The sequence below is a fragment of the Paramormyrops kingsleyae genome, chromosome 9 (assembly GCF_048594095.1).
Source record: "Paramormyrops kingsleyae isolate MSU_618 chromosome 9, PKINGS_0.4, whole genome shotgun sequence".
Lineage (NCBI taxonomy): Eukaryota > Metazoa > Chordata > Actinopteri > Osteoglossiformes > Mormyridae > Paramormyrops > Paramormyrops kingsleyae.
This window is the reverse complement of record NC_132805.1, coordinates 8,332,353-8,358,319: the sequence shown is the minus strand read 5'-3', so window position 1 is coordinate 8,358,319 and position 25,967 is coordinate 8,332,353. Positions and strand designations below refer to the sequence as shown.

At 46.0% G+C, this 25,967-nt stretch overlaps 4 protein-coding genes across 4 annotated transcripts in view; 1 reads left to right on the top strand and 3 right to left on the bottom strand.

The window, feature by feature from the left end:
- Positions 1 to 301: 301 nt before the first annotated feature.
- Positions 302 to 3,550, top strand: pnrc2 (proline-rich nuclear receptor coactivator 2). The gene is made up of 3 exons (XM_023813101.2): positions 302 to 500; positions 893 to 1,097; positions 1,186 to 3,550. The coding sequence occupies exon 3, from the start codon at positions 1,206 to 1,208 to the stop codon at positions 1,659 to 1,661; it is 456 nt and encodes a 151-aa protein (XP_023668869.1). The 5' UTR covers positions 302 to 500; positions 893 to 1,097; positions 1,186 to 1,205; the 3' UTR covers positions 1,662 to 3,550.
- Positions 3,551 to 3,958: 408 nt separating this feature from the next.
- On the bottom strand, positions 3,959 to 9,147 carry srsf10a (serine and arginine rich splicing factor 10a). The gene is made up of 6 exons (XM_023813097.2): positions 8,976 to 9,147; positions 7,538 to 7,642; positions 6,476 to 6,579; positions 6,142 to 6,304; positions 5,841 to 5,897; positions 3,959 to 5,651 (listed from the first exon to the last, which is right to left on the bottom strand). The coding sequence occupies exons 1-6, from the start codon at positions 9,038 to 9,040 to the stop codon at positions 5,348 to 5,350; spliced, it is 798 nt and encodes a 265-aa protein (XP_023668865.1). The 5' UTR covers positions 9,041 to 9,147; the 3' UTR covers positions 3,959 to 5,347.
- Positions 9,148 to 9,424: 277 nt separating this feature from the next.
- Positions 9,425 to 14,240, bottom strand: fabp10a (fatty acid binding protein 10a, liver basic). Its single transcript, XM_023813099.2, has 4 exons — positions 13,792 to 14,240; positions 11,284 to 11,456; positions 9,814 to 9,903; positions 9,425 to 9,572 (listed from the first exon to the last, which is right to left on the bottom strand). The coding sequence occupies exons 1-4, from the start codon at positions 13,856 to 13,858 to the stop codon at positions 9,522 to 9,524; spliced, it is 381 nt and encodes a 126-aa protein (XP_023668867.1). The 5' UTR covers positions 13,859 to 14,240; the 3' UTR covers positions 9,425 to 9,521.
- A 614-nt stretch (positions 14,241 to 14,854) lies between these two features.
- Positions 14,855 to 25,967, bottom strand: part of myom3 (myomesin 3) — a 51,108-nt gene continuing 39,995 nt past the window's right edge. Inside the window, exons 24-37 of the mRNA XM_072716255.1 lie at positions 25,820 to 25,864; positions 24,602 to 24,738; positions 23,847 to 23,991; positions 23,280 to 23,339; positions 22,935 to 23,002; positions 22,584 to 22,694; positions 21,949 to 22,036; positions 21,797 to 21,835; positions 21,364 to 21,469; positions 21,105 to 21,268; positions 20,525 to 20,561; positions 19,368 to 19,390; positions 17,153 to 17,208; positions 14,855 to 16,216 (exon numbers count right to left, since the gene is read on the bottom strand). Coding sequence (XP_072572356.1) covers positions 15,950 to 16,216; positions 17,153 to 17,208; positions 19,368 to 19,390; positions 20,525 to 20,561; positions 21,105 to 21,268; positions 21,364 to 21,469; positions 21,797 to 21,835; positions 21,949 to 22,036; positions 22,584 to 22,694; positions 22,935 to 23,002; positions 23,280 to 23,339; positions 23,847 to 23,991; positions 24,602 to 24,738; positions 25,820 to 25,864 — 1,346 coding nt within the window. The 3' untranslated portion in view covers positions 14,855 to 15,949. The remainder of the gene's footprint in view (positions 16,217 to 17,152; positions 17,209 to 19,367; positions 19,391 to 20,524; positions 20,562 to 21,104; positions 21,269 to 21,363; positions 21,470 to 21,796; positions 21,836 to 21,948; positions 22,037 to 22,583; positions 22,695 to 22,934; positions 23,003 to 23,279; positions 23,340 to 23,846; positions 23,992 to 24,601; positions 24,739 to 25,819; positions 25,865 to 25,967) is intronic.

Sequence of the window (25,967 nt, the reverse complement as noted above, 5' to 3'; positions counted from 1 at the left end):
ACAGGCAGTTTTAACACACTGGATAAGCCTGTACAGGCTTTGAACGTATAATGGGATTGTAAATATATCACTTAAAATATATCATAATATATAAACATATAATATCAAAACAGGAAATACCATTTTAAAAGCTCAACTCCTCAACTGAAAATAAACATAACTCGTGGGCGGGCCCTTTTTTTTCCATTACATAATCCTGACGTTGAAACCAGCATACAGCCTCCGTCTCTGATTGGTGTACAGCCTCGGAACTGTATCCTGATTGGTTGGACTCCTAGCCCAGCGACCTACATTGTCCGGCCGGGACGCCATTTTATTTCAAATTAGACGGCAAAAGCAAAGGCGACGAAGGTGTAGGTAGTGGCTTTTTCTTGTCTTTCTGCGTGATCGCCACAGTTTTAAGGTAACGCTAAGACGCGTTGTTTCTACGGCACATCTACAGACGCGTCCGTCCTGAGGGAGATCGCGGCGTCTGAGGCGCACTTTGGTAGTGGGAGTCGGTGAGTGTTCCTTTTGTCTTCCCGGTCGGGCGCCATGTTGAGCTGTGACTTCTTTGTTTTGGTGTCTGGCCAGAAAAAAGTTATTTGTATATCTCAGAACTAACGCACATAAAATAAAAGGGTAGGGCGACGGACAGGCGCTGTTTCCCCTAGAATTGCTTTCTTTATAAAGTACAGCAATGTAGGCTTCAGCATTACGTCGTGTCTGCTAAAAGTCCAATATCACTGAACCAGGGCGTCAATCCCTGGTTACGTGGTTGAAGGAAGTTAGCGGAGTTTTTACTGAAATCGTCCATAATAAGGGATTGCAAGTGAAGTGTCCTCATTCAGGACCATATTTCGCATGCTTTTCTGGATATGTAACAGAGGGCGTTTTGTTTCCGTTTCCGAAGATCTGGGCCTTTGTGGAGCGCCGTGCTCCGGGGTTGAGTTGATGTTCGACTCTGCTCTGCGGCCCATGAAAGCCTCAGATTCGCATGAAGTGAAGTGGACGGAGGGAAGAAGACTAACGCTAGCTCCAACGACCTGGAGCCCCACCAGCGAGGGGAAACTGAGAGAGAGGGAGGCTGAGACACTCAGCTGTTTGACGACAAAGAGGTGAGGTGGTGTTGGGGATCGTGTGTTTCACAGGAATATGAAATAAAACTGAATAGAAATAAAAGAACCCCCCCCCCCCTTTGTGCAGGTGACACTTGTGAGAGCAGAATGGGAGGAGGAGAGCGGTACAACATTCCAATTGCCCACCCAGAGCACAATGTGCCCAAGAAGAACCAACAAGGAGGGGGCAAAAACCGGGGAAGGAGCCACAACAGCTCAGCCCCGTTGCGTGCTGCTGCAGGACCAGCAGGGGGCCAGTCACACAGCCCCCGCAGGGCAAACCTGGGTCTCGGTCCCTCCTGGTCTCCCGAGATGCGGCAGGCTGTGTCTATGGAGAAGCCTGCAGGTTTTGGCCAGGCTTGGGACCGCTCTGTGTCCCAGCTGAACGTGCTGCTGGCACCCCAGAGTAGCCATAACTATGCAGGGGCCAAATTCAGCGAGCCTCCGTCCCCGAGTGTGTTGCCTAAGCCTCCCAGCCACTGGGTGGCGCTCTCCATGGCTCCCTGTGACCACCGTGAAGTGATGGCCTTTCAGCTGAAGAGTCTCCTTAAGGTCCAGGCCTGAGTAGACTCTGTGGATCAGGGTGCCCTTTCATTGGCTAGCCTGTCAGGAACGACACGGTGCTGTAATATGCATTTCAGCATGGTTTTAAGAACTTTTTACACTGTCTCCCAGAGGAAGGACTGGCCGTTTGGTACTTATCCCTGCGCGCCTTTTGTTTTGGAAGTTTATTTATAATACATTTTAGCAGTTATATTACAGCAGCGTGCCCTTGCTGATAGGCAGATGTCTGAGGGGGGGCTTGTCTCTAAGAATGACAAACTTTCAGCACTGATGCCGTCTATCCGACGGTCTGTTGGTGCTCTTTCGTCCCAGTTGGGGTGGGGGGTGGGTGGGGTTGGGTCCTCAGAATTCGGCACACCCTGTTTTAGCCAAACGGCTTAGTGATAATCGAAAGTAAGGCATTTTATGAAATGGATGCGGCTGCAGGACCCATTGTTTCTAGTTTGGACAGGGCTCACGACCTGTGGGACTTGAACTGCTGCCGTTTTAACAATACATCTTGGGTAGGTGGTGCTCAAACCACAGGCTCTCGTGCACCCTCTCTTTACCGCGCTGTGCGCGTTGCACTATGAGGGTTGTCTGTTCGAAGTCCCTTTGTTACTGGACATTTGCACCAAAGCGTTTGTTAGTTTCTCTTTCAAAGTGCCATGTGAAACGTTACGCAGCACTCCGGGAGGGATATAAAGTCCCAGACAAGTAGTTTGTTTAAAGCAATCAAATGTGTCACCATTCTGCCCCCTGCACTACACTAGTGGCAGGTATTGCGGAAGGGGGCCGGTCTCATGGGAACGAGGTGGGCATTGTTTCTCGTTTGAGGTTTGTTCCTGTGGTTTGGCCCCACCTGCTGCGCTTTGGGGGGTGGGGGGCAGACCGTGACTCTTAGGCCTTCCAGTACTCGCCCGGTTCACTGCCTCAGACCCCACAATGCTTCTGTTGTGCTGGCTGGTTTGCCTTTCAGACTGTTTGCTTTCTCATTTTGGTTTTTGAGCCCTGTACAGCAGACTTTGGACTGTGGTGTTTTTATTAGTCTTTTCTTGTCTTTGTATAACTTCAAAGCGATTATGGCCATTTAAGACAAGCGTGTTTAAGAGCCGTGTAAATAATGAAATGTAGAGGTTGTAACATATGTACATTTGTGCAGTGGTGTCTTCACCTGCTTGGACAAAGTATTTTTTACTAAGAAACAGTGAATGTAAAAGTCATGCTGAGCACATGGCTTCATTTGAGATGCTGAAGACTATTTTTGTTAAAAAAAAGAAAAAAAATTAAATTTTAAAATTAAAAATTTAAAGTGTAAACCCAAGATGCACACTGCATCTCTGGCACTGGGTGGCGGTACCAGATATATTGCACATTTTAATTGTTTTGAACAGTGTGATTGGTAATTGCATTGTTTATAAAGAGGGTTTTTTTACATGTTTCTAGAATCACCGTGTAGTTTTCTGTGCAATAGTTAACTCTGCGTCATTTCCATTGGTAAGGAGCCTCTGACACCATCAATTATGAGCTGAACTTCCGCCAGGTCATAATTTGTAACATTTTTATCTGTCATAATCTGTGACATTTTTTATTCTGTAACTGCCGTTTTACACTGTGTAGTTCAATTCTGATTTATTGGTTTATGCTTTTAATAGGAACCTTTTGATTGGGTCTTTTGTTGGGTGTTGTTCAGACGAGTACCAATGCATGTAAGAATTCCCTCTTTCTAAATTCGCCACCTTTGCTGTTCTGACCCAATTGGCTGTTAATTTGTCTCCCCTCTGTCTCTCACAAGTTTAATGTTTTTAAGCCCTAAAGGAAATACGAGAATTGACATTCAAAAAAGATGAAGCGCACTCTATTAAATTGGCTAAACCAAATGAATAAATTCCCTCCCCTTTCCCCCCAAAGTCTCTTGTTTTGTCGTCTTTTTTTGTCCCCTCTCATATCACTCTGTTCTGTGATGTTATCCCCTGTACACAGCAAGGTGAGTGCTGGTCTGTGTTTCAGTCTGCACACATGCAAGGAACTGAGCGTGGAATAGTATTTTGGTGACTTACATGGTGAGCCTTGCTCAGGGTCCAGTGATGAAATTTCTCTGGTAACCATATAATGTGAACAGCCAGATATTGCATCGGAGCACCCCACCCTACTGAGCCACACACTGATGGGATGTTTTATAAAGGGGTATATCTCTGAATACAAGTGGAATTTGTCCTTCCGCAGTGGTTGTTTTGCTTCCTGTATGTGTAGCGAACATTTTCCTCATATGTAGAGTGCCACAGGTCCAGGGCCACGAACAAGTATGTCCCGTGAACTAACTTTTGCTTCTCATAACTTTATTTTCTGATCTTTACACTGATACAGAAGACAACCTGAGTGTAAACACTAGAGTTTTAAAATGATCATTTGATTTATTGAAGGAAAGTTCAAGGAAAATACTAGTAGAGGATATCACGGCACTGGCTCATCGTGTAATATCCCTGTCGCAAACTGAGACTGTCATCACTAGCAATAATGCACCGTCACTGTTAACACTGCAGGCCTGGTCGTTTCCCATGAGGTGTCAGTCGAGTCTTAGTGCTGCCTTAGGTTGATGCTTGGTGGGTGCGGCAGGGTTTCATTTTCATGCCTGGGCGATCGCCTCCGGCGTAGGATCACGTGCAGGCACATTCTGCACTGTTAAGTCCTGCTAAGCATCCTTGCTGCCTTCAGACCGATTGGGGTCAGACCAAACCCCCCCCTCGGTCCATTTCGGCCATCCATCACAGAACATGCTGATGCCCTATGAATCACCGAACAGCAGTATGTGGTCTTCAAGCACAGCCATCCATGCACATCTAACATTGCAGAGTGCAGCTCATTCCGTGCCTACCAGCCTGATACAGGTCACCCCTCCCTGGGGAATCGGCCTCTGGCCTATTTTACAGTTACACCCCCTTGCAGTCCTGCCCCGTCGGCTTACATTCTTAAGCTGCCGTGACCACATTGCATGGATAACAGACTCCTGCAAATTGAGTTTTTCCCCAAAGGAACTTTACTAAAAGAAATCACATGGCCATCATAGTAACGAAGTATACATGTTTTTCACTGCTCAACACAACTGCATGTAATCAAATGTGTAAATACACACTTTAAATGCACAGATGGACAAAACCAAGACATTACACTATTAACTAAAAGGGTTAAACTGAACCATCGAATATTTTTTTTTCCACAAGAGTAAAAGGGAGGAATAAAAAGCGCTGGGGAGGGAACTAGTGGAAGTTTATCATGTAACAAAACCAGGTAAAACAAACGTTATTATATATTTATTTGTATACTGTAGATGTGGAAGACTTGAGGTCTGAAATGACGGTAATGGAAGCAGAGAACCGTAACAACATTCAAAGAAAAAGGAACGACTGCATTAAAAAAAATTCTAAAAGCTTTAAACTGTCAAGTTCAGATTTTAGTCAAAAAGAAAAAAAGACTAGTTGGTAAACAGGGCACCAAGTCAACAAGTGAGGAGTTCCATCCATGAGAAGCCACCAACAGAACAGCCTCGGGACGCACCGCGGTAAATATGGGAACGAGACAGGCGAAGCGGAGCGCCAAGAGACCAGGCAAGCGCTCGGGTGCGGGCCGGACCTCGCCGCAAGTCCGGCTCAGAGGCGCTACTCCGCATCGAACCACCGAAACACTGAGGGCGGGGCTGTGCGGGGCTGCTAGCGCCCCCCAGACTTACGGCCTGCCCAGGATCTGGAACGGGACCGGGATCGTGAGAGGGAGCGAGAACGCGAGCGGGATGGCGAATGGGGGCCAGGCTCCTTCTGTGACTCGCGGGACCGGGAGGCCAGACCAAACTCCTCAGGGGCGGGGCTGAGGGACTTGGAGCGGGATTTGGTTTGGGACTTGGCCACGGGCTCCTTCTTGGGCTTGGAGCTGGAGTGAGATGGGGAGCGGGACTTGGAGCGGCTGTGGGAAGGGGGTCCCTGGGGACGCTGGTGCTCACGCTGGGGGGCCCTGTACCTGCAGAGACATGCTGGATGTCAGGTGGGGGTGGGTGCCAGAGGGCAGCATGACCCTACAGGTCAGTCACCCCAGGGGCGTCACAGCACTGGTTGAGAGGCAGCAACACCTGACCACAGCACTCAAACCATTCACACGTGATGACAGTAGGGGGCGACAGCACCCCATGGCCAAAAGGTTGGGGCCTACCGGTCATTTTCACGGCTCCTGCTGCGTCTGTGTTTCCCATATGATCGCCCGTAGGAGCTGTGGGAAGCCGAAACCAGGTCTCAGTGAGAGGGGCACCACAGTTATATAGAAGTCTCAGCCAATGGAAATCCTAGCCTGTTGCTAAGGGCCTTTCCTGAGTCAACACCAGAGAGCCCCATAATGAACCACTCAGGTAATTTAAAAAATAAACAAGCTCCTTCCCATTTTTGCCTTTCTGGGGGTCTCTCTCTCTCTCACTCACTCTCACTCACACACAGAAATGCAAAGTAGCGAGGCATACTCTCTGGGGCTGTCGGACCTCCGCGGCCGCCGCTCATAGGACGGGCTGCGAGAGCGGCGCCTATCGTAACTGCGGCTCCGGGAACGCCTCCGCCGACCATCACGCTCATAGTCGTCATACCGGGAGAAACTCCGCCTCTCCTTAGACTTCATCTGATTGGGTGCTGCACAGAGAGAGAGGGGCCAATCAAAAAAGAGCAGGACAGCCAATTACAAAAGAGAGGGGGCAGGACGACTGGAATCTCAAAGCTTACAACACGGCAGGTAGGTGATTCAAAAGTGCACAAAAAAAATGTCTCACAGAGAGGAAAACATTTAAAAAACGCATGACTTACTTTTGCGGTCTCCCTGCGCAAACTGAATTTCGATCTGCCGTCCACAGACCCACTTTCTGTCCAGGTTGTGAAGTGCATCCTCCGCATCCCGCACGTCCTCGAACGTGCTGCGCTGTTAAGGCTCGTCACATGCAACGGACTGGGAGAGGGTGGGGGTGGATAGGAGGGAAACGGGACGGGCCGCACCCTTGCATACTCAGACAGTACCGTGGAGCCATTCGACAGCCCGCAGACTACAAATCACCACAGCAGTCAGGACATAAACGGTCACTTAGTCTCGCGGTGATACATGTGGCGCTACAGACTGACACGCGCTGGGTCTCTCCCGCTTCGTCCCGAGTTTGTGCCAATACTGATGCGTCAAAAACTATATACAGAAAGTTCAGAATTTATCAATCAAATTAATCCAGGTTTGTAAATAAGAGATCGGGGACTAGATTTTGGGGAAGGGGGAAAGTAAGGTAAAAATGTTCACCTTTTCGTAGGATACAAAAATTAGGTTTGTTACCTTTAACATGCTTGTCTTTCACCTTGAGCTTGATCTTTATGCTCTTTAACCACTTCCCGGAAGACCTTGAGTTTCCTGCTTGTCTTTGCCCCATAATCTTTCTCTTTCGCCTCCCTCTTTTGCAGACAAGTGGAAGCCTTCATTCCCACCTTGGTCCCTTTTCCTCTGCGCCTCTTCAAGCTTTAATTCTTTATTTTTCTTTACCTTTCCCTCTCTGCTTCTTGCAGCCTGAAATCCTTACGGGCTCTTTGGCTTGACTTAATTCTTGGAATCTACGCTACACCGGCCTTTATGCTCTCACTCTGGGGGGAGCAGCTCCAGTACAGTACACCTTTAAATATTCTGGGGCAACAACAGAAGAAATTTAAGTTAGCAGACAAAAATTCGGATGCCTTTAAATATTGTATCCCCGTCCCAGAAGTTCCACTTGTCTTTCACATGACTGAGGCCCAATTCAGCATTCCCGCCCCCCACCCACATCAAGTTTAACAGGCAACTCCCCCATAATAAATTCAGACACACTCAGACATCTCACACTTGCACACAAAGGATATTGAATGTATGCAAATCCTCTTGGTCGGCGTGTATAGAAGTCAACCGGAATGTAGACATCTACTATTGGCCCATAACGGCCGAACTCACGGCGCAAATCCTCAGGCCTACAGCACCGTGAAACGATAGGACATTTATTCCACCGGTGCCCAGGGGGGGCGCTCCACACACAGCATCTCCCAGGGACACTCAAATAGCAGGCGTTAATTAAAAAGGTGACCGAACACAATGCTTCACTTCATAGTCATTCATGAAATGCGGTTAATATGGGGAGTGGGGGGGAAAGAAACAATCCGTGTTCAGCAGCAAAACAGGGAAGGTTAAATAGACATGAAAACCTATCCGTAAAATTACACCCAAGATTAGTCAGATGCATTTTCAGACATTTTATTACACATACATTAAAAATGGCATTAAATCCATTGCGCGTCATTATGTCTAATTTGCATCCACAGCTAAATCAGGGCTCTGCTGCACGGATTATTCTTCAAGGAGAAAAAAAGTATATAATTTACAGGTCAATATCACTCTGGGAGCCAGCATTTAAGCCGTCGGCACTCAAACTGAATGCCGTAGATCATGGGTTCCCAAACTTTTTGTTGTTGGGGGGGGCCGCTAACAATTAAGTTTTCCCACGTTTTTAAAATGGAAATCATCGCGCGACCCCACCCCCCTCCCAAAGTGAGCAGTCCTGCCTTAAATGACGGCGGGCTTCAATCTTTACCCTTTTTTGTGCAATGGAAAGTGTGGTACCAAATGAGCAGGACCACGGCCCCCCACCCACATCGCGCGCCCGGCCTCGCGCCGCGGGGTGCTGATCCTGCGTCTAATTTTAGCGAAACGCCGCCTGCCCTCCACCACGGCCCAAATAGAGGCAGCCGAAGGGAAGGACGGTCCCACACGGCCGAACTGTTTCTAAATTTACCGGATAAACGGGATCATGACGCTCGTTTGGTTTCACAGCACGAAAAAAGCGTGTCGGTTCATAAACACGAAATTAGCCTAAAGCGAGGCTTCCTGGATACCATTCGCCATCTGGTAAATTACATAATATTGATATTAAACCTATCTAGTTTCCAGAAGTGACTTCGCTTACCAGCTACCTCCAGTAACGCATTTTTCTAGATCATGCCGTGTTGGGGGCGTGCGCGCCATATAATTATAAACTACACGGCAGATATTTCGGAGCTGGTCAAGCTGCATTAAACCGACTGAGCCGGACAGGGGAGTTACAATGCATTCATCATAGCGCAACAATATAACGACATAACCATGTAACGGGAGGAGCGATCGCGTCTTCCCAGCGGTTGCTCCCATCTCCCAGTCTTCGAGGCCCCAGCATAGAGGCGATCGCGCCATGTCTGCCTCCCAAAAACCTACGGCCGCTGCCACCGTGAGCCGGAACGCGGATTAGGGCACACGGACGCCGCTTCTGTTTACCTGGAGTCGTCCGAGATGTTCCTGATGAACAGGGAAGTGTTCGGGGGCCGCAGGTACCTGGCCATTGTGCTAAATGATCACCGCAAAACCACGGCTACGTGACTTCGCTAGACCGCAGCTGAAAGCCGACCGATCGCCCCGGCGAACGAAGACACTACTGCGCAGACTCAGAGAGGCCACGCCTCTGACGCGCCACTGAGTTCAATGGCCGCGACAAGTATTTCAGTAATGCAGTAATACAGGGGCACGCTAAATTGTTTATATTTTCATTTGTTTTGACCGGATATTGTCAACAGCGGGTCATGATGTAGTTCTGTCTCAGTACATGTACAAACTAGCTTCCGCTTAGATTTGTTATCAGTTCATTAATAAAACAAACATAAATGAATGAATGAATCAACGAAAAAATAATCAGTCTTCTGTAATAGTAAATAGACACCATACACGTCTTCCACTTCATTTCTGTCCAATGACAAAGTTTATTTAAATAGCCAATGACATTCCCCGAGCGAGCGGATGTCCCGCCCAGCAGCGCTGCGGACCGCATCAGACCTTCCTGCTTCTCCGGATCATAGTAGCAGACTCTTTGGTGATGGTCTGTAACAGAAAAACGGGGGTTGTGAAATTAAAATACAGGGATTTAAATAGATCTCTGTGAAGCGGTTCATTGTCTTGTGTGTCTAAATATATTATGGAGCCTTCACACATATTATTGACCATTTTGGGATAAGACCTGGTGAAAACAAAGCTTTTTGTCCTACACGAAAAGAACCAAGTAGTCTTGTGATGTGTTGTAAAGGGTTGCGGTGGTGTTACACTCTTGCTTGTCACTACTAACCTCCACCATCTCATCCCCCTTGATTTCCTGGATGTGGGAGAATTTGTCCGTCTCACATATGAGTTTGCCACCCTCCAGTCTGACTGTGCACTGCGAAGAGATAGTGAAACACTGACCAATGTCGGGATTACACTGAAATCTACAATGTGTTGGTGAATTGCACACTATGTCCTGATCGCAAATGCTGCAGAAATCTTGAATTCCATGAACATCTGCAGTCAGGGGTAACTAATTATCCGAGCACTTTATTGTCATTGTGTAACACAATGAAATTACGTTTATGACAACCTCAAAGGTGCATTAATAAATATAAAATGAATCCATAATAATAATATAATCGTACAAAGAGACAAAACACACAGGGAAAAAGGTAGGGTGCATCCTGTGGGGGGGATGGAATTCTGTGCACTCGATCACGTTCGAAGGGCAATTTAGAGAAACATGAACCACCCTGGACAAACAGTACCAGTCAAAAGTTTAGACACGCCAAGCTGCCTACATAGGAGAGTGATAGATTGTCGCATCACATGACCTGGCCACCTGGCCTAAACACAGTAAAAATAGTTTTGCAGGCGTTTGACCAGATAATGAAAGAAAAGTGGCAAATGAGTATGCAGCATATATGTGGGAGCTCCTTCAGGACAGCTGGAAGAGCATCCCAGGAGGCCACCTCATGAAACTGGCGTAGAGGAAGAAAGTATGATCAGCCAGTCCCAGGAGCAATTGGGGTTAAGGGCCTCACTCCTGGGCCCGAAGGTGGGACCACTCTGCTGACTTCGGGATTTGAACTGACAACCTTCTGAGTCCCAAATCACAGAGCTGCCCCCCCAAACAAATTACTTTTTTTTTGGTTAATACTTTTTTGGTCAGTCCATAATCAATATATGGCATTTTGTCTTTTTGGTTTCTTTATAATTATTCTAAAATGTAGAGAATAGTACAAATAAACCTTTCTATGGGTGGGTATGTGACTGCTACTGTAAATGCCCGAGATTTTGTTTCATTTGTCAATCACTGCATAGTTTATCCATTAGTAACCACAAAACCGCAAAAACAAAAGTCAAGCCCCAGGTAAACTTGACTTGGCCCCAGATCTTTTCAATAGCCAGGAACCCCCCTGAAACCAACCAATGGGGAATGAGTTAAATGACACAGTGGCTGACAGCACAGAGTAACTCTATCCACAGTGGCTTACAAAGTCTCCGTTCTTCCATCACTTCCTGGTTTCTGAAATGAAGAGCGTGCTGCACATGTTAATGAGGCTCACTTTAGTTTTTATGCAAAATTGTAATTAATGAATCGTTTAGGCGAAATGGCAGTAATTTAGTTCTCACTTAATTGAGCACTGCCAGTTTTACGAAGTATAATTAGCAATGTCACTGAATGCCTATATGGAATATCAAACACTCAAGTAACAGGTCTGCATGGTTTAACCAGCTGATTCCCTGAGATGTTTATTAGAAGAAGAACCTTGAGCTTTTTGCCATCCAGGGTGGTTATCTCAGTCTCCTTGCCGATGGTGAAGGAGTTGGTGACTGACTGGCGAGGGGTCTTGGACGTGACCACGAAGTCATTGCCGTTCTGCTGGATCTCTGTCACGGGCTTGACGTCTTTGGCCATCTTGATCACGTCCTCAGGTAGCGCTGAAGCAAACGTGGTAGTGTTAGAAGTCTGAGGTTCGAGCAGCTTGAGAGAATGGAGGTAGTCAGGTGACTGTATTTGTCTGTGTTTATTCAGCCCTAATGTCAGCTTGCAAATTGATGCTGTCTTCCTACTCAGCCTATAAATCTGGCCAGACCTCAGTGCCTGTCCTACCCCCTGCTATTATCCCGGGATGCCCACCCTTTACTTTAGTTTTTATTTCCCCCTCCTCCCTGAAACAGCCATTATTTTTATGTCTCCCCTGCGTCCTCTAGATCCTGAAAAAGAGGCACGTTTTTCTGTGTTTTGTTCCCATGTCACAGGTTCCTGTGCCTCATCCCCACCAGAGTGAATCTCACGGTGACTTCTCATTACACTGAGAAGTATCTCGAATATTTCCCATGCTTCTTGTCACCTTCAAGGCCACCGCCAGGCTCATGAGGAGCAGGTTGGTTGTACTGGTGACAAGCTATTGGGAAGACTAACTCACACTCAGAATACTGTTAGACTCTCCTGCACTTATAATGAGATCATTCAGTGAATCCTCACCAGAGAAAAAGCACTTTGAAATTCCATTTCTACGAGGTATGGAATTCTTTGGGTTTTGCCGACCCCATCCCCCATCTTTTTCTCCCTGAGAGACACACCACTCCTTAGGTCATATAACCACACCCAGAACAAAAATAAAAAAGATTAATAAATAGATAATAGATGAGTTGCACTTGTACATTCAAGTGTTTACACACTTTAAATCACTCCATAAATACACACATATTGAAGAGAAGGGTATATGATGTCTCAGACACATCTGCGAGTGCTCTTTGGTGCTCTGTTGTTATTTATAAACTTCTGGCCTGTCCTTGGACATTAAAAAGCATTTCCTTTTTGGCATCTCAGATCTTCAGAAGGAGCTTTTTACTAAAAGCATCTTGACAGCAAATAGTAAGAACCAATTTGTTGCTCGAAATAAAAGGTATCATTAAACTGACACCCCCATTAAGGTTAAAAAGCTTTATTGCTGCTGTATCGCAGAAGCTGGGGTGTAAAATATTTACCTGTGCAGCCAAGCAGTGGTGATGGATCTCATACACTACTGCACGCATGCTTGCTGTGAAATCTCTGAAGGCTTTATTTCTCCTTCCATATGGGCTTCCTGCCGGGTTCGTTCTTGGCAGTGGCAGGAATGAGGCTTTTAAACCCGTCATGCATAGTAAAGTCAAGATTATGAGTAAAGTTACAATACTCTCACAATGCTCTCACAATACTCGCACAATACTCTCATAATGCTCTCACAATACTCTCGCAATGCTCGCAGAATTTTCTCACTAGTTTCATTTCTGCTATTGATTTGGAGAAGGAACATTTTGGAAGTTTGAGAAGAGCTGATACTGTTCTTAAATTACCGTTGGTGTTTGTTGTCTGTTATCAAATAGTTATAGCTGTATTCCGCATTTCTGACTGGAAAGGTACACCAAAAAAATAAACCCTCCAAACGTAACTGCTCATGTTACCTTTTTATTAGAATTGCTATTTGATGGAACCAGTTCCTTAAACCCAGTGTGCGCTGCACTCCTGCCTCCTTCCCATTGACCCAATTACTTTGTACCCAGTATAACCCTAAAGGTCACCATAAACTTCAAATGATTTTCAGGCAGACATTGGCGACAGCAGTCTGTCACAGGCTGAAAACCACTCTGCCACCTTGTTCTTTATTTTTCACTCCAGAACTCTAGGGGGCACAGAATGTTTTTAATGCAGCAGACTCACGTGCAGAGCACAAATAAACATACTGTGGCAAGTGCATATCATTTTAATAAAAGAGATGACAGCTCATTTAAAATGGAAGTCGCTCTCTTTATTAACAGTCACTATTGGCTTAATAGTATAAACAGGACAAAAAGGGAAACTAAAAATTTAAACGGCACTCATGGTTACACACTCACAAAAAGCGCACATTCCACAGCAAACATTACGCGGTTACGACATTTACTATTAATTAACAGAAACGCAAGAATGTACATATTCATTTACACTATTTATAGTGTGGTACAGTGCAAAGCGACTGCACAATTAGTCCTGCTGACCAACCCTGCAGTATCACATTTATGTCAGCCAATTGTGGACAGCGGGTGGGATCAGAATGAACTAAAAAGTTCACCTTGGGGATGCTGCACAAACGGTGCACCGAAATGATGATTACAGAGCACACAATGTCAAATCCCTAAAATGGCGTAGATTCTGGGAAAATTTGTCTTAAGTATATGGTCACCTTTGGATGACAATGCAGGTCCACATCTTGTAGCGTTATTAATCACGACACGACTTAAAGGTACTCACAGATGGCCCTGAGAAACTCCTCGTAGTTCTCCTGGACGTACACCTCCCACGTTCCTGTGAAGGCCATGGTCGCTAGACTGCAGAGATGTCTGACACGAAGCGGGGGTGACGCGGAAGCTCAACGCAGACGTGTGGCGGGCCCTCAGTCCCTCTCGAGTTTTTATAACAGCAATTGTCCAAAGCTCAGCCCCCACCCCCATCCCTGGGCGGATCCCAAGGTCTCAGAGCTGTTTGAACAACCTGGAGATCGCTTGCATCAGCGCTGCTAGGGTGAGCCGTCTGTCCACGGTGATCTGCGCGATGCTGCCTGATCGTGGCTAAGCAGAGGCTCACAATAAAGTGCAGAACAAGTTCCTGCTGTCGTTGGTGTTTCCATAGAACAGTGTTTCACAATCCAGTACTCGGGGACCCACAGCCGGTCCACGTTTTTGCTCCCTCCAAGCTCCCTGGCAGACAGTCCACATACTGGAAGCTGGGTGGGAGCAAAAACATAGACTGTATGTGGGTCTCCGAGGACCGGATTGGGAAACACTGCCAGAGAATAATCATCCTCCACCACTGTCACCACCTGTTCATGTCAATTCCCAGACATCCTTTCTGAGCTGGTCACTACAGTCTCAGCCATAGTATCAGTACCGGAGGGATGAGATAATGAGGGTGGTAAACTTGTGCTCCTAATTAGACCCATTGGTGGCTTTCGTGGTTTTCTGCTCTCTAGGGTAAACTGTTGCTCCCTCACCAAGGTTAGACTGTTACTGCGGGCACCAGCTGGGCAGATTCTTTTCAGTCTGTTTTGTTTATCCGTGTAAAATTGCTGCTCTATGTAGCAGATTTTGATGTTAAATGTCTTACTTGATGTGAAAATGTTCCCTCCTCCATTTCCCTGGTAGAGAAACCGACATGGACTCAAAGGTGAATCAGTCTCCGCTTGCCCCGGGTGAACGACTTGGTGGACGTGACTCTGTTTGCTCTGCAGACGTACAGAATGAACTGCCCCGAGTTTGCATAACAGAAATATAATGTTGAGCCAAATTCTCATGGAGGAGTAACAGAGTCAGACGTGTCAGTTTGAAAGAAGCTGTAAGTTTATTTGCAGCACAAGCACGATTTTCTGTGTCTTCACTCAAACAGCACAGAGGATTTATGGGTACAGAACTACAATGAAATCAAGTGCCAGTCATAAATATTGGGCTTATTAATGCTCACTTGTCTTCTTCATGGTGCCTATTTGATCTGAAAAATGCACAGCAGAGATGAGAAGCCAAACGTGGGAAAACGCAGAGACGCTCATGGCTTCGTATTCAGAAACTTGGCTAAACGTGCCTCTGCTACACGAGGACTGAGAGTGTTGTAAACATAAACAACAGAGACTTGTCACCCATTCTGTATGTGCTCAGTAACATTCAATTCATGTTAGTCAATAATGATGTCATCATAAACAAACTTCTATGGAAAGCAGGAAGGGTGTTAGGCTGGGGTGTGACAGATGTCCTGACGAGGTGGGAAGGTCCTCATGGTCTTTGGCCTAGAGTGCGCCATTCCTCAGGTGAAACATTGTGTGATTTCTTAAGCAGCTACTCTGGCTGTAAATGGTGTTAGGTACTCTCTATATAAACTATGCATCCATCCATCCATTTTCTGCAATTGGTTGTCCTATTCAGGTTTGCAGGGGGTCTGGAGCCTATCCTGCAGGTTATGGGTGTGAAGCAGAAAACAACCTAGGATGGGGTACCAACCCATCACAGGGTGCACTCTCACATACCATTCACACCAATGGGCAATTAAGCAACTCCAATGAACCTCAGTATGTTTTTTTTGCTGGGGGGGCTGGAGTGCTGGAGGAAACCCCCATGATGACGTAGGGAGAACCTGCAAGCTCCAGACACATGGAACCAAGCTGGAGACTTGAACGCAGGTCCCAGTGGTTTGAGGCAACAGTGCTAACCACCATGTCACCCCCCCCCCACCATATAAACTGCTTTGATCAATGATAGTATAAAATCTTCCCTCCTGAATCTACTACAGGAACATTGATATGAATTTTCCTAGTGGGGTTACACAGTGACAGCCTGCTTTCTTAACTAAATCATACAAAACCACATTGTCATCTCTCTAAACTGTCAGCTTGATACACACCATGCAAACACTCTTTCTGTCTCTACATCTCCACGGCGCCGGCCCGCGGCTTCTCCCCACGCTTATACACGCTGACTGTCACGTTCACCGTCTGCGAGCCGTGCTTGTTGCGGGCGAAGATGCTGTAGAGGCCTGAGTCCTCCATGTTGACCTTGTTGATGGTGAGGGTGGTGCACTGGTGGTCACTGGAGATGTTGTACTGTCCGGCCGAGAAGAGCTCCCGGTCGTTCTTCAGCCAGAACATCTCAGGGGCTGGGTCACCCTCCACAAAGCAGGTTAAGCACAAAGTCTGCAGGCAGGGTAGGGGGGGGGAGTGGGGGGCAGCATGGACTCATATCGGTCAATGGAGCTAAAGCAAACTTCCTGTCACCTGACTGATCTCACCACTACCACTCGGTCGTAGAGCGTGAAGTACCTGCAAAGGCATTCTCAAAATGAACTGTAAATATAATATTTTTAATTCCCACAATAATTACCATTAAAACCATAGTGGTAACTTTTCTTATGAATACCATATCTATAGGGATCTATGAACACATTCATAACACATTATAATGCATTAATAAAGCATTATATACATGACTCAAATATTTCTGAATAGGCATAACACATTATAGCCATGTTTATTATATATTATGAATGCTTTATGAATCTCTCATGTATAATGCACTGTGAATACCTTCATAATGCAGCACAATGCATTCTTAATTCTTATACTGACCATTATAATGCCATATGAAGGTATTTATAGTGCATTACAAATGAGAGCTTCACTGGAGCTTATGAAGTATTATAATCAGCACTATAATGCCTTATGACTGTCCATAGAAGATGCTGTAATGCTTTATTAATTCTATTATGTAGATATCTATAATGATTACGAAGATATCTACAATGCATTATAGATGACAGCTTCAAGTAAAGTGTAACTGCCGTAGTTTCCTGCATTTATCAAAAAGGTGACATTAAACACATGCACACAAACGTAATTTTCCTCTTATACGGTGTGGAAAACTTGGGGAGGATTTTAAATCCATGTGTTGTCCCTTTATTTGATAATTATTTTCCCAATTAATTAATAATTAAAAGCTTATGTTTTTGTATGTATGTAGCACGCTGCAGCTAGGTTCCTCGTAGCAAAAGAGAGAGAGAGAGCGAGAGAGAGAGAGAGAGAGCGAGAGAGAGAGAGAGCGAGAGAGAGAGAGAGAGAGCGAGAGAGAGAGACCTTATGTTCCATGATGGCCACCACATCTGGAAGGCCCTTTGTCACTCTGGCACGGTCTGGAAAAAAGAGGTTTTACAATCTCATGATAACAGGGAATTTTAAGGACAGATTGTGCACAACATTCATTTCATACTGAAGGGGGATGAAAATGAAAAGTACAGTAAAATCCCGTTATAGTGGACTCCACTATATATACACTCACCTAAAGGATTATTAGGAACACCATACTAATACGGTGTTTGACCCCCTTTCGCCTTCAGAACTGCCTTAATTCTACGTGGCATTGATTCAACAAGGTGCTGAAAGCATTCTTTAGAAATGTTGGCCCATATTGATAGGATAGCATCTTGCAGTTGATGGAGATTTATAGGATGCACATCCAGGGCACGAAGCTCCCGTTCCACCACATCCCAAAGATGCTCTATTGGGTTGAGATCTGGTGACTGTGGGGGCCATTTTAGTACAGTGAACTCATTGTCATGTTCAAGAAACCAATTTGAAATGATTCGAGCTTTGTGACATGGTGCATTATCCTGCTGGAAGTAGCCATCAGAGGATGGGTACATGGTGGTCATAAAGGGATGGACATGGTCAGAAACAATGCTCAGGAAGGCCATGGCATTTAAACGATGCCCAATTGGCACTAAGGGGCCTAAAGTGTGCCAAGAAAACATCCCCCACACCATTACACCACCACCACCAGCCTGCACAGTGGTAACAAGGCATGATGGATCCATGTTCTCATTCTGTTTACGTCAAATTCTGACTCTACCATTTGAATGTCTCAACAGAAATCGAGACTCATCAGACCAGGCAACATTTTTCCAGTCTTCAACTGTCCAATTTTGGTGAGCTCGTGCAAATTGTAGCCTATTTTTTCCTATTTGTAGTGGAGATGAGTGATACCCGGTGGGGTCTTCTGCTGTTGTGCGTGTTGTGGCTTCACAAATGCTTTGCTGCATACCTCGGTTGTAACGAGTGGTTATTTCAGTCAAAGTTGCTCTTCTATCAGCTTGAATCAGTCGGCCCATTCTCCTCTGACCTCTAGCATCAACAAGGCATTTTCGCTCACAGGACTGCCGCATACTGGATGTTTTTCCCTTTGCACACCATTCTTTGTAAACCCTAGAAATGGTTGTGCGTGAAAATCCCAGTAACTGAGCAGATTGTGAAATACTCAGACCGGCCCGTCTGGCACCAACAACCATGCCACGCTCAAAATTGCTTAAATCACCTTTCTTTCCCATTCTGACATTCAGTTTGGAGTTCAGGAGATTGTCTTGACCAGGACGACACCCCTAAATGCAATGAAGCAACTGCCATGTGATTGGTTGATTAGATAATTGCATTAATGAGAAATTGAACAGGTGTTCCTAATAATCCTTTAGGTGAGTGTATATATATATCATCTATAACGGATGAGGTCCGCTGGTCCCGGCCGTGCGCCTTTAAGAACATGCAGAAAAAAAGCATCGGATATAGCGGACTGGCATATAATGGAATTTCGACAAACAATTTGGTCCCCAGGGCCGCTTTTAGCTGTAGTTTTGTTCGGCTATAACGGACATGCAGCTCCGCCTACAAGGCGCGTGGCATGCCGGTGATATCCAGCGCAGATACGGAGTCGGGATTATTAATAGTTACGCAACTAGTCAAGTAAAGTTTTTCGTACAATATAATAATCTATACCACAAGTGTGTCTGCTGGGGTGTGGCATGAGTAAATGGTGTCCTGTAGTTGTGTTCTGGGCAAACAGCAACTCTGGATATAACAGACTGTTTTGCCAGGACCTTTGAAGTCCGTTACAAGTGGATTTTACTGTATAAGGACATAAGAATAGGAACAGGAAGAACAGAATGAGACATAAGAATAGGAACAGGAGGAACAGAATGAAACAAAAATAGGAACAGGAGGAACAGAATGAAACAAAAATAGGAACAGGAAGAACAGAATGAGACAAGAATAGGAACAGGATGAACAGAATGAGACATAAGAATGGTAACAGGAAGAACAGAATGAGACATAAGAATAGGAACAGGAAGAACAGAATGAGACATAAGAATAGGAACAGGAAGAACAGAATGAGACATAGAAATAGGAAGAACAGAATGAGACATAGAAATAGGAACAGTAAGGAATTTCTAAAGCAGAAAATGAGAAACAAGAGTGGCTGAGGGATGCAGGCGGGTTTCCGGATGACATGAGCTCCACTTACTCTTTTCTGCAATGGCCACCTGCCTAAAGGATGAAGACACAGGTGTGGAGAGAAGGCAAGATACAAAATATCAAATATTATACAAAGGTGTATCCACTTATATATGGGAGGTATTTTCTGCAAAAAATAAAATGAAAATGATAAAAAGAAAATACAATCTCCACTTTGCCATTTAGCAAAAATCCTGCAAAAATTAAAATTAAAATGAAATAGCACCATTTGCATTTTAATTTTTCACTCATGTATGAGTCAGATGTGAAAAATTAAAAAATAAAATTAAAAACGGTTTTTGTCTTTTCATTTTCCAATTTGACTTTTCACTTTCATTGACTTTTCTGCAAAATAAGACACTATGAATAAGAAGCTAAATGAATCGAAAGCTGCAGATTAGTAGCTAACTTAAGCTGCGTGTGACTTTGCCATTAGTTTGGGCGAAATGGTTGACCATGGCCAAAGACAAAAAGGGTTTTTAATTTTATTTTTTAATTTTTCACATCTGACTCATACACGAGTGGAAAACTAAAATGCAAATGGTGCTATTTCATTTAAATTTAAATTTTTGCAGGATTTTTGCGCACACACTTTGGAAACTAAATGGCAAAGTGGAGATTGTATTTTCTTTTTATCATTTTCATTTTATTTTTTGCAGAAAATAACTCCCATACTTATATAATAAAAGTTATTAGTCATTATGTTAGTCAGAGTATGTAGGAAGCATTTTACACCTATCGGTTCAAAAGGGCCAAACAGAGCACAAAAAAGCAATTAAAGTGCAATTTAACGGATGACATTTAGTGGGAACCTGTGCTGGCTTAGCGTTTAATCATTTATTAATGTCGCACTTTAATTAGCTACTATATTTTCCGTGAATTCCTCTCTGCCCACTTGTCTCTGGGCTCAAATTTTCGGGGACATTATGAGTCGCGTTTTTTTAAACACATCTCCCATTAATCGATTAGTCAGAGGTTATTTTGTGACATTGCAGTGATTGATCAGCTGCGTGGATGCCTGTTACACAATGTTAAAGAGCACAGTGACATTATTAAGGTGTAATACCGGACCGGCGCGGCATTAATGGTGGTTAATGTCACAGGGGCCCCATGCTGTAAGTCTGCTGGCGACAGTGTTTCCGGTCGGGCGGCTAAGCTGCTACGTACTTCAGCCTCTGGTGCTCCAACATGGCGTCTTCAAAAGCTGCGGGAAGAGAGGACAGAAAGGGCCTTAGGGCTCATCAAACAGAGCCCTGGGTAGATGGCAGGTGATGGGACACGAGGACCCACGGCTCCAACATTTCTGCACATAGGTTCAGACACCCAGGTAATGTAAAATAGCAGTATTGGCTACGCGTAGTTAATGATTCGAGGGGGATCCAGGCCAGGACCAGTGGGGATCCAGTGCATGTTCCCCATGAGCAGAGTTAGGTAATTCAGATCCAGAGAGTAAAAGTCCAGACTGGGATTTTGTTTCAACCAACCAGTTGAGCACTCTGTGACTGTGACTCCTTATGCTGAACCCCCCCCCCCCCCCATCCTCTTTGGTCTACATATTGACTATTACTCCCACTTCTTGCACATTATGGTCAGCTCCCCCACCAAAGACCTCTGATGCAATTCCCACACCACACAGCATCATTGATGTCAGATACAACATGTATAAGGGTATAAGTGCCCCCCCCCCCCACCCATGTCCTGCACTTGTTCGGCTTCCGTATGTCGCCCCCTGCTGGACAGCGTGTACCTTGGCCAGACAGGTCCAGCGTGCGCGTATGAGTCTCAGCCCCATCGAACATCTGCAGGGAGTATTTGCCCTTGTCGCTCTCCGTGGGGCCGAGAATCTCCACCCACAGCTTCCGCATGCTGCTGCCGGGCAGGGCTCTCTGGTCCTGGTCGATCCGCTTCTCCCTGATGCAAAGGCAGAGTGAAGAAGCGGCAGCCGCTGATCACAAAGCCCAGGCCAGCGCTAAAGCGGGCAGAACGTGGCATGGAGGGAAACCCACCTGTGGAACCAGCTGGTTTTCAGGTATTCCAGGTAGTGCTTCAGAGAGCAGGAGATCCTGAAGCCCTCAGTGGTGCATTGAATCTCCAGGGGGCCGGCGGACAGAGCTGAGTGAGGAGAGGCAGGAGTGAGAGAAGAATCCACTGGTACTGAAGGCATCAAATATGGTTTTACTGGTGGGCTTTGCTGGAATGTTGGTGACTGTAGCTATAGAATCTGTCACAGTCCGGTATTCCTGCGTTAAAACACCAAAACAAACTGTATTCGTGTATGAAAATTGGTCTGCGACCTGAGTTACTGTACTGGCAGCTAAGGCTGCGTGTAAATTTCACTCAAACTGACTCAAGTTTCAGTTGTGCTGGAAAGAAAAATCTTCAGGCTATGTGTTACTTTTTTTGGGGTAAAAAAAAAATAATCGAAGATCGAAAACGTACCGCACTGTTTGCTGAGTCTCTGCTGGAGCTTCTCGAACTCTGCCAAGGGAAGGACAGGACAGAGTGACCATTTGGACAGCGGGGACACTCGGGGGGTGCTGGGCAGGGTCTCGGGCTCACAGTGGCCCAGGGAGGTGTCCTAGCTGACCCACCTTCATCCACCAGCTGCAGCGTGCTGACGTCCTCTCCTCTGCCGTCCGACACCACTGCCCTGTACACCCCCATTTCCTTCCTTGTAACCTACAGAGACAGGGTTACTATCAGCAAGCTTTAAGCGTAATAAATGACTCAGTAATACAGTAGGAGAGTCTTCTCCTTAACCTCAAGTGCTAAACTGCTCCCTGCTGTGTGACACATCCTACCTAGGGGTGCCCTTAGGGACTTTGGGCCCAACGACAGAATATCATATTAGGCCCCAATCCAGACCAATCCAATTATGTAACAAATAGTCCTAAGGCTCCCCACCCCCCCCCCCCCAACCCCCCCCCGCCCTTTACGGCGCCCCTGAGTCTGACTCTTCATTCTGAACCATGCAGGTATGTCAATGATTCTCATGGTCTCAAATCACCACTGGTTTTCTCTCATCTTAACCAGTCAACGACTTTTATCATTCCCAGCAACCCCCCCCCCCCCAACAGCTACACCATCAAAGAAGAGGGTGGGGGGGGGGGGGGGGACTCTGACAACTCAAACAGCCCCATGGCCTCGGTCTATGTTAATGTGCCTCCACAAACCCTTTCTAAATGAGCACCCCCCCTCAGCCAGGGTCTGGTGTAGCTCTGATTACCTGTGGCACAGTGTATGTGCTGACTCCGGTCTTCAGGTCATAAGTGGTATTGCTGATCTCCCCCCCGTCTTTGAACCATTTCAGGCAGGTGTCCCGGTTCACGTTGGTCACCTGCCAGGACACGCGGGTGCACACACAGACAGACACACACATAAACATACACACACATAAACATACACACACATACAGAAAACACTTACCGCTGGCTGATGTGTTTGAGAAAATGCAGAGTCATGCTAGATGCTTCTACACAGAGTTCAGACCCGATGGACACCATCATCTTTACAGAACAATGTGCACAATTTGCAAAAGGCTCAGAATATACAATAAGGCAGAGGTAACATTACACACCTGACATCTGAATATTAGCTCACAGTCCTTCGTCACCTGCCAGGACAGAAACTCCAGGAAGTGAGGTCCTGGAAGGGCAGACCGTGATCCATCAATGACTTACATTCCCCTGGCTTCTGGAAGTCGATCAGAATCTAACCAGGCTCTGGGTTTTCCTTCAGCACTTGGGGGGCAGTTCCTTACCCCATGACCTTTATCTCTCTATGAGCTGAGGCTGCATGTTATACGTGAGCTGGGATGTGCAGTGTGGTGGTTCATTTGCTTTTAGACCCTGGTGTTCTTTAGTTAAGGCCAGTGAGCCTCTGGGTGGATGGAGTCTGAGCCGGCGACCCCGGGGTCACTCACCCGACTTTCTCTTCCAGTCCTTCCTTTTGGCGTCGGACTGGGCCAGAGTCTGACGGAACTCTGCCAGCGACAGAACAGCGAGGTTAGCTTACCGCCAACCGGACAGACGCAGAACATACACAACCAAACCTTGGTGTGATGATCTTCTGGATCTCCGACCACCTCTCGCTCTGGCACACTTACAGTACTGACAGCTCATTTGAAAAGGTTCAATTAAGCTAATTAATGTGCTAATGAATCTAAAAAATGAATTTGCATCTATGTGGAACAATTTGTGGGAGTGTTTTTTTTTTTAAGTTCGACCTACTTACTCAAAGTGAAACTTCATTTTGCAGTGAACTCATGAGCCTAATTAGTATCTAACAAGGACATTTCTGGGGACAACATGTATGACAGTATGGTCTGTGGGAACAAGACCTTTGTGAGTAAAAGTATATTTTTTGTCCATATTCATAACACACATGCAACGAATGCAAAGAGCTGCGTTTTGGTATTTCAGTCTGATGATGACCTTCCACTGTCAAATGGATAATTACAGCAGGGTCAATGTAGAAGATCAGGCCTTACTTTCATCTACCAGGACCAGGGTGAACTGGTTCTTCGCGCGGCCGTCTTGAAGCTGAGCAGTGTAAGAGCCTTCGTCATCTGGGCACAGCTGGTCGATCAGAACCTCCAAAATTCCGCGAGCTTTGTGGAAGTTAATCTTGCGCTCCTGGGGTGAGGAGAAAGGTGGAGATGGAGTTCAGCCGCAGTCACCATGTGATGTCAGTAGCTGACCCATATTTTAATGTTAAGATGTATTGCGATCCCATTACCCAGGAATGCTGTGTCTTACAATTAACATTCCTTAGGGGGTGCCTTAGGTCAGGAGTGCCATAAAGGGGGGGGGATTTAGGACAATTCCAAGGGCCACTGAGTGATAGGGGCCCTGAAAAATTTGAAACATATTTGGATTGGTTTGGGTTGGGGCTCAATATGCTCTCATGAGGGCCAATATCTCAGGCGGCATTGATGTCATAAGGAGAGTATTCCACAGATGATACTGAGGTGTAAAACACGGCAATGAACTTGAAAATAAAATGCAAGGACTGAAAGGGTTCGGGATTAATGCATAAGATGCTCCACCACAAAAAACAAGACCATCACAAACCTGCATTTACAACCCGATATCTAATAAAGCAGATGTTAAGTTATGAGCTTAAGGTCTGACATTAATAAAAATGTATTTATATCCTAACGGCGGCAATATTCCTCTACTTTGGGATCATTTTACGTTTCCATGGAGACCTACTCCCCAGAGGAGAGAGGCAGAGACTCCTCACCGGGGTGCTGGTGATCTCCCGATCGTTCAGGATGAGGTGCAGCTGCGCGGCCTCGCTGAGCGGCTCTGTCTGCAGCCACAGCCGGATGGAGCCCTGCTCCGACACGTCCACCGTCCAGGGCGTCTTCAGAGCGATCACTGCGGCGTGCGGCACACGTCACACATTACTGATTCCCGCTCTCTCCCATGCTGGACTTCTTTTCTCGTTTTTACAGCAGACAAGACCGACATTCGCAATCATGAATAGCTCATGTCTGAACACTGATAATCCTTGGGCATTTGGGCACCTTGTCGGGCACCTTGATGCAATTTCATACCTAAAATATTTAATATGATTATACGTTGTTCTTTTATTATGGCACTTGTGAGAATCCTATGTAACATCTAACAACCTATGTAACACCTGTGTTGGATGCATCGCTGAACCTCATGAGCTGCCAATCAGCTCTGTTTCTTCCCGACACAACGTCACGTGTGTTGTCATCTGGGGGCACCTATTACTCTTAATCCGGCCTTGACTGTGACCACTTCTAGCACAAGCATCAACAAGATGGCCGCTGCAGCGACAAAACTCTCGAGGACCCAAGATTACCCCTAAGGATCCAAAGTCGCTCTTACAGTCAGGGGATATGGAGGGAAAAAATAAATCTACTGGGAGGGCCTCTCCTCCCCACTCGGCAAAAAGTACCAAGAGGACCATAGCAGGGGGTCTAAGGTGACATTTTGTCAGGGGGCCCAGAATTTCCAGCTGTGTCCCGGCCTACAGATCCTCTTGCTATCTTGATTCTAACATTTCTCAATAATGCGCAGATGCCACAGGGAAGCATTCAATGAGAATGTGGCCTCTGGATGTGGCACTAGATGGCTAAACTAGCTAGTGGTTAAGTAAATAACAGCCGGACTGTGTTCCTGATGGTGATGATGACGACGGCCTGAATTCGGAGACTCAACCTTTCCCTTTAAGACAGCTGAACAAAGCTCCTAGTGCCATAATAATTGGAGATCCAGTTTGGCAGGCTGTCATGTATAATATATGCTTTTTTAAAGTCGGGTCATATTTTATCATCATTGTGAGCATGCTCCTGTCAGGCTCTTTAAAACCAGCACAGTTTTCTTTGGAATTAAATTATGGGGTGTGGCACCGTTTATGGTGTAGAGAAACAATGTTATTCTTTTTTGCCCTATTTACGGGCCGCAGTTCGGCGTCACAAACACTTACGTGGATTTCTGACTTGCCAGCTGAGTTCCTGCATCTTCTCCAGATCTGAGGGGAAAACAAAAACCGGTGTACATGTCGTCAACCAGGGGGGTGGCACAGTGGTGCAGTGGTTAGCATTGTTGCCTCATAAGTCAGGGACCAGGACTCC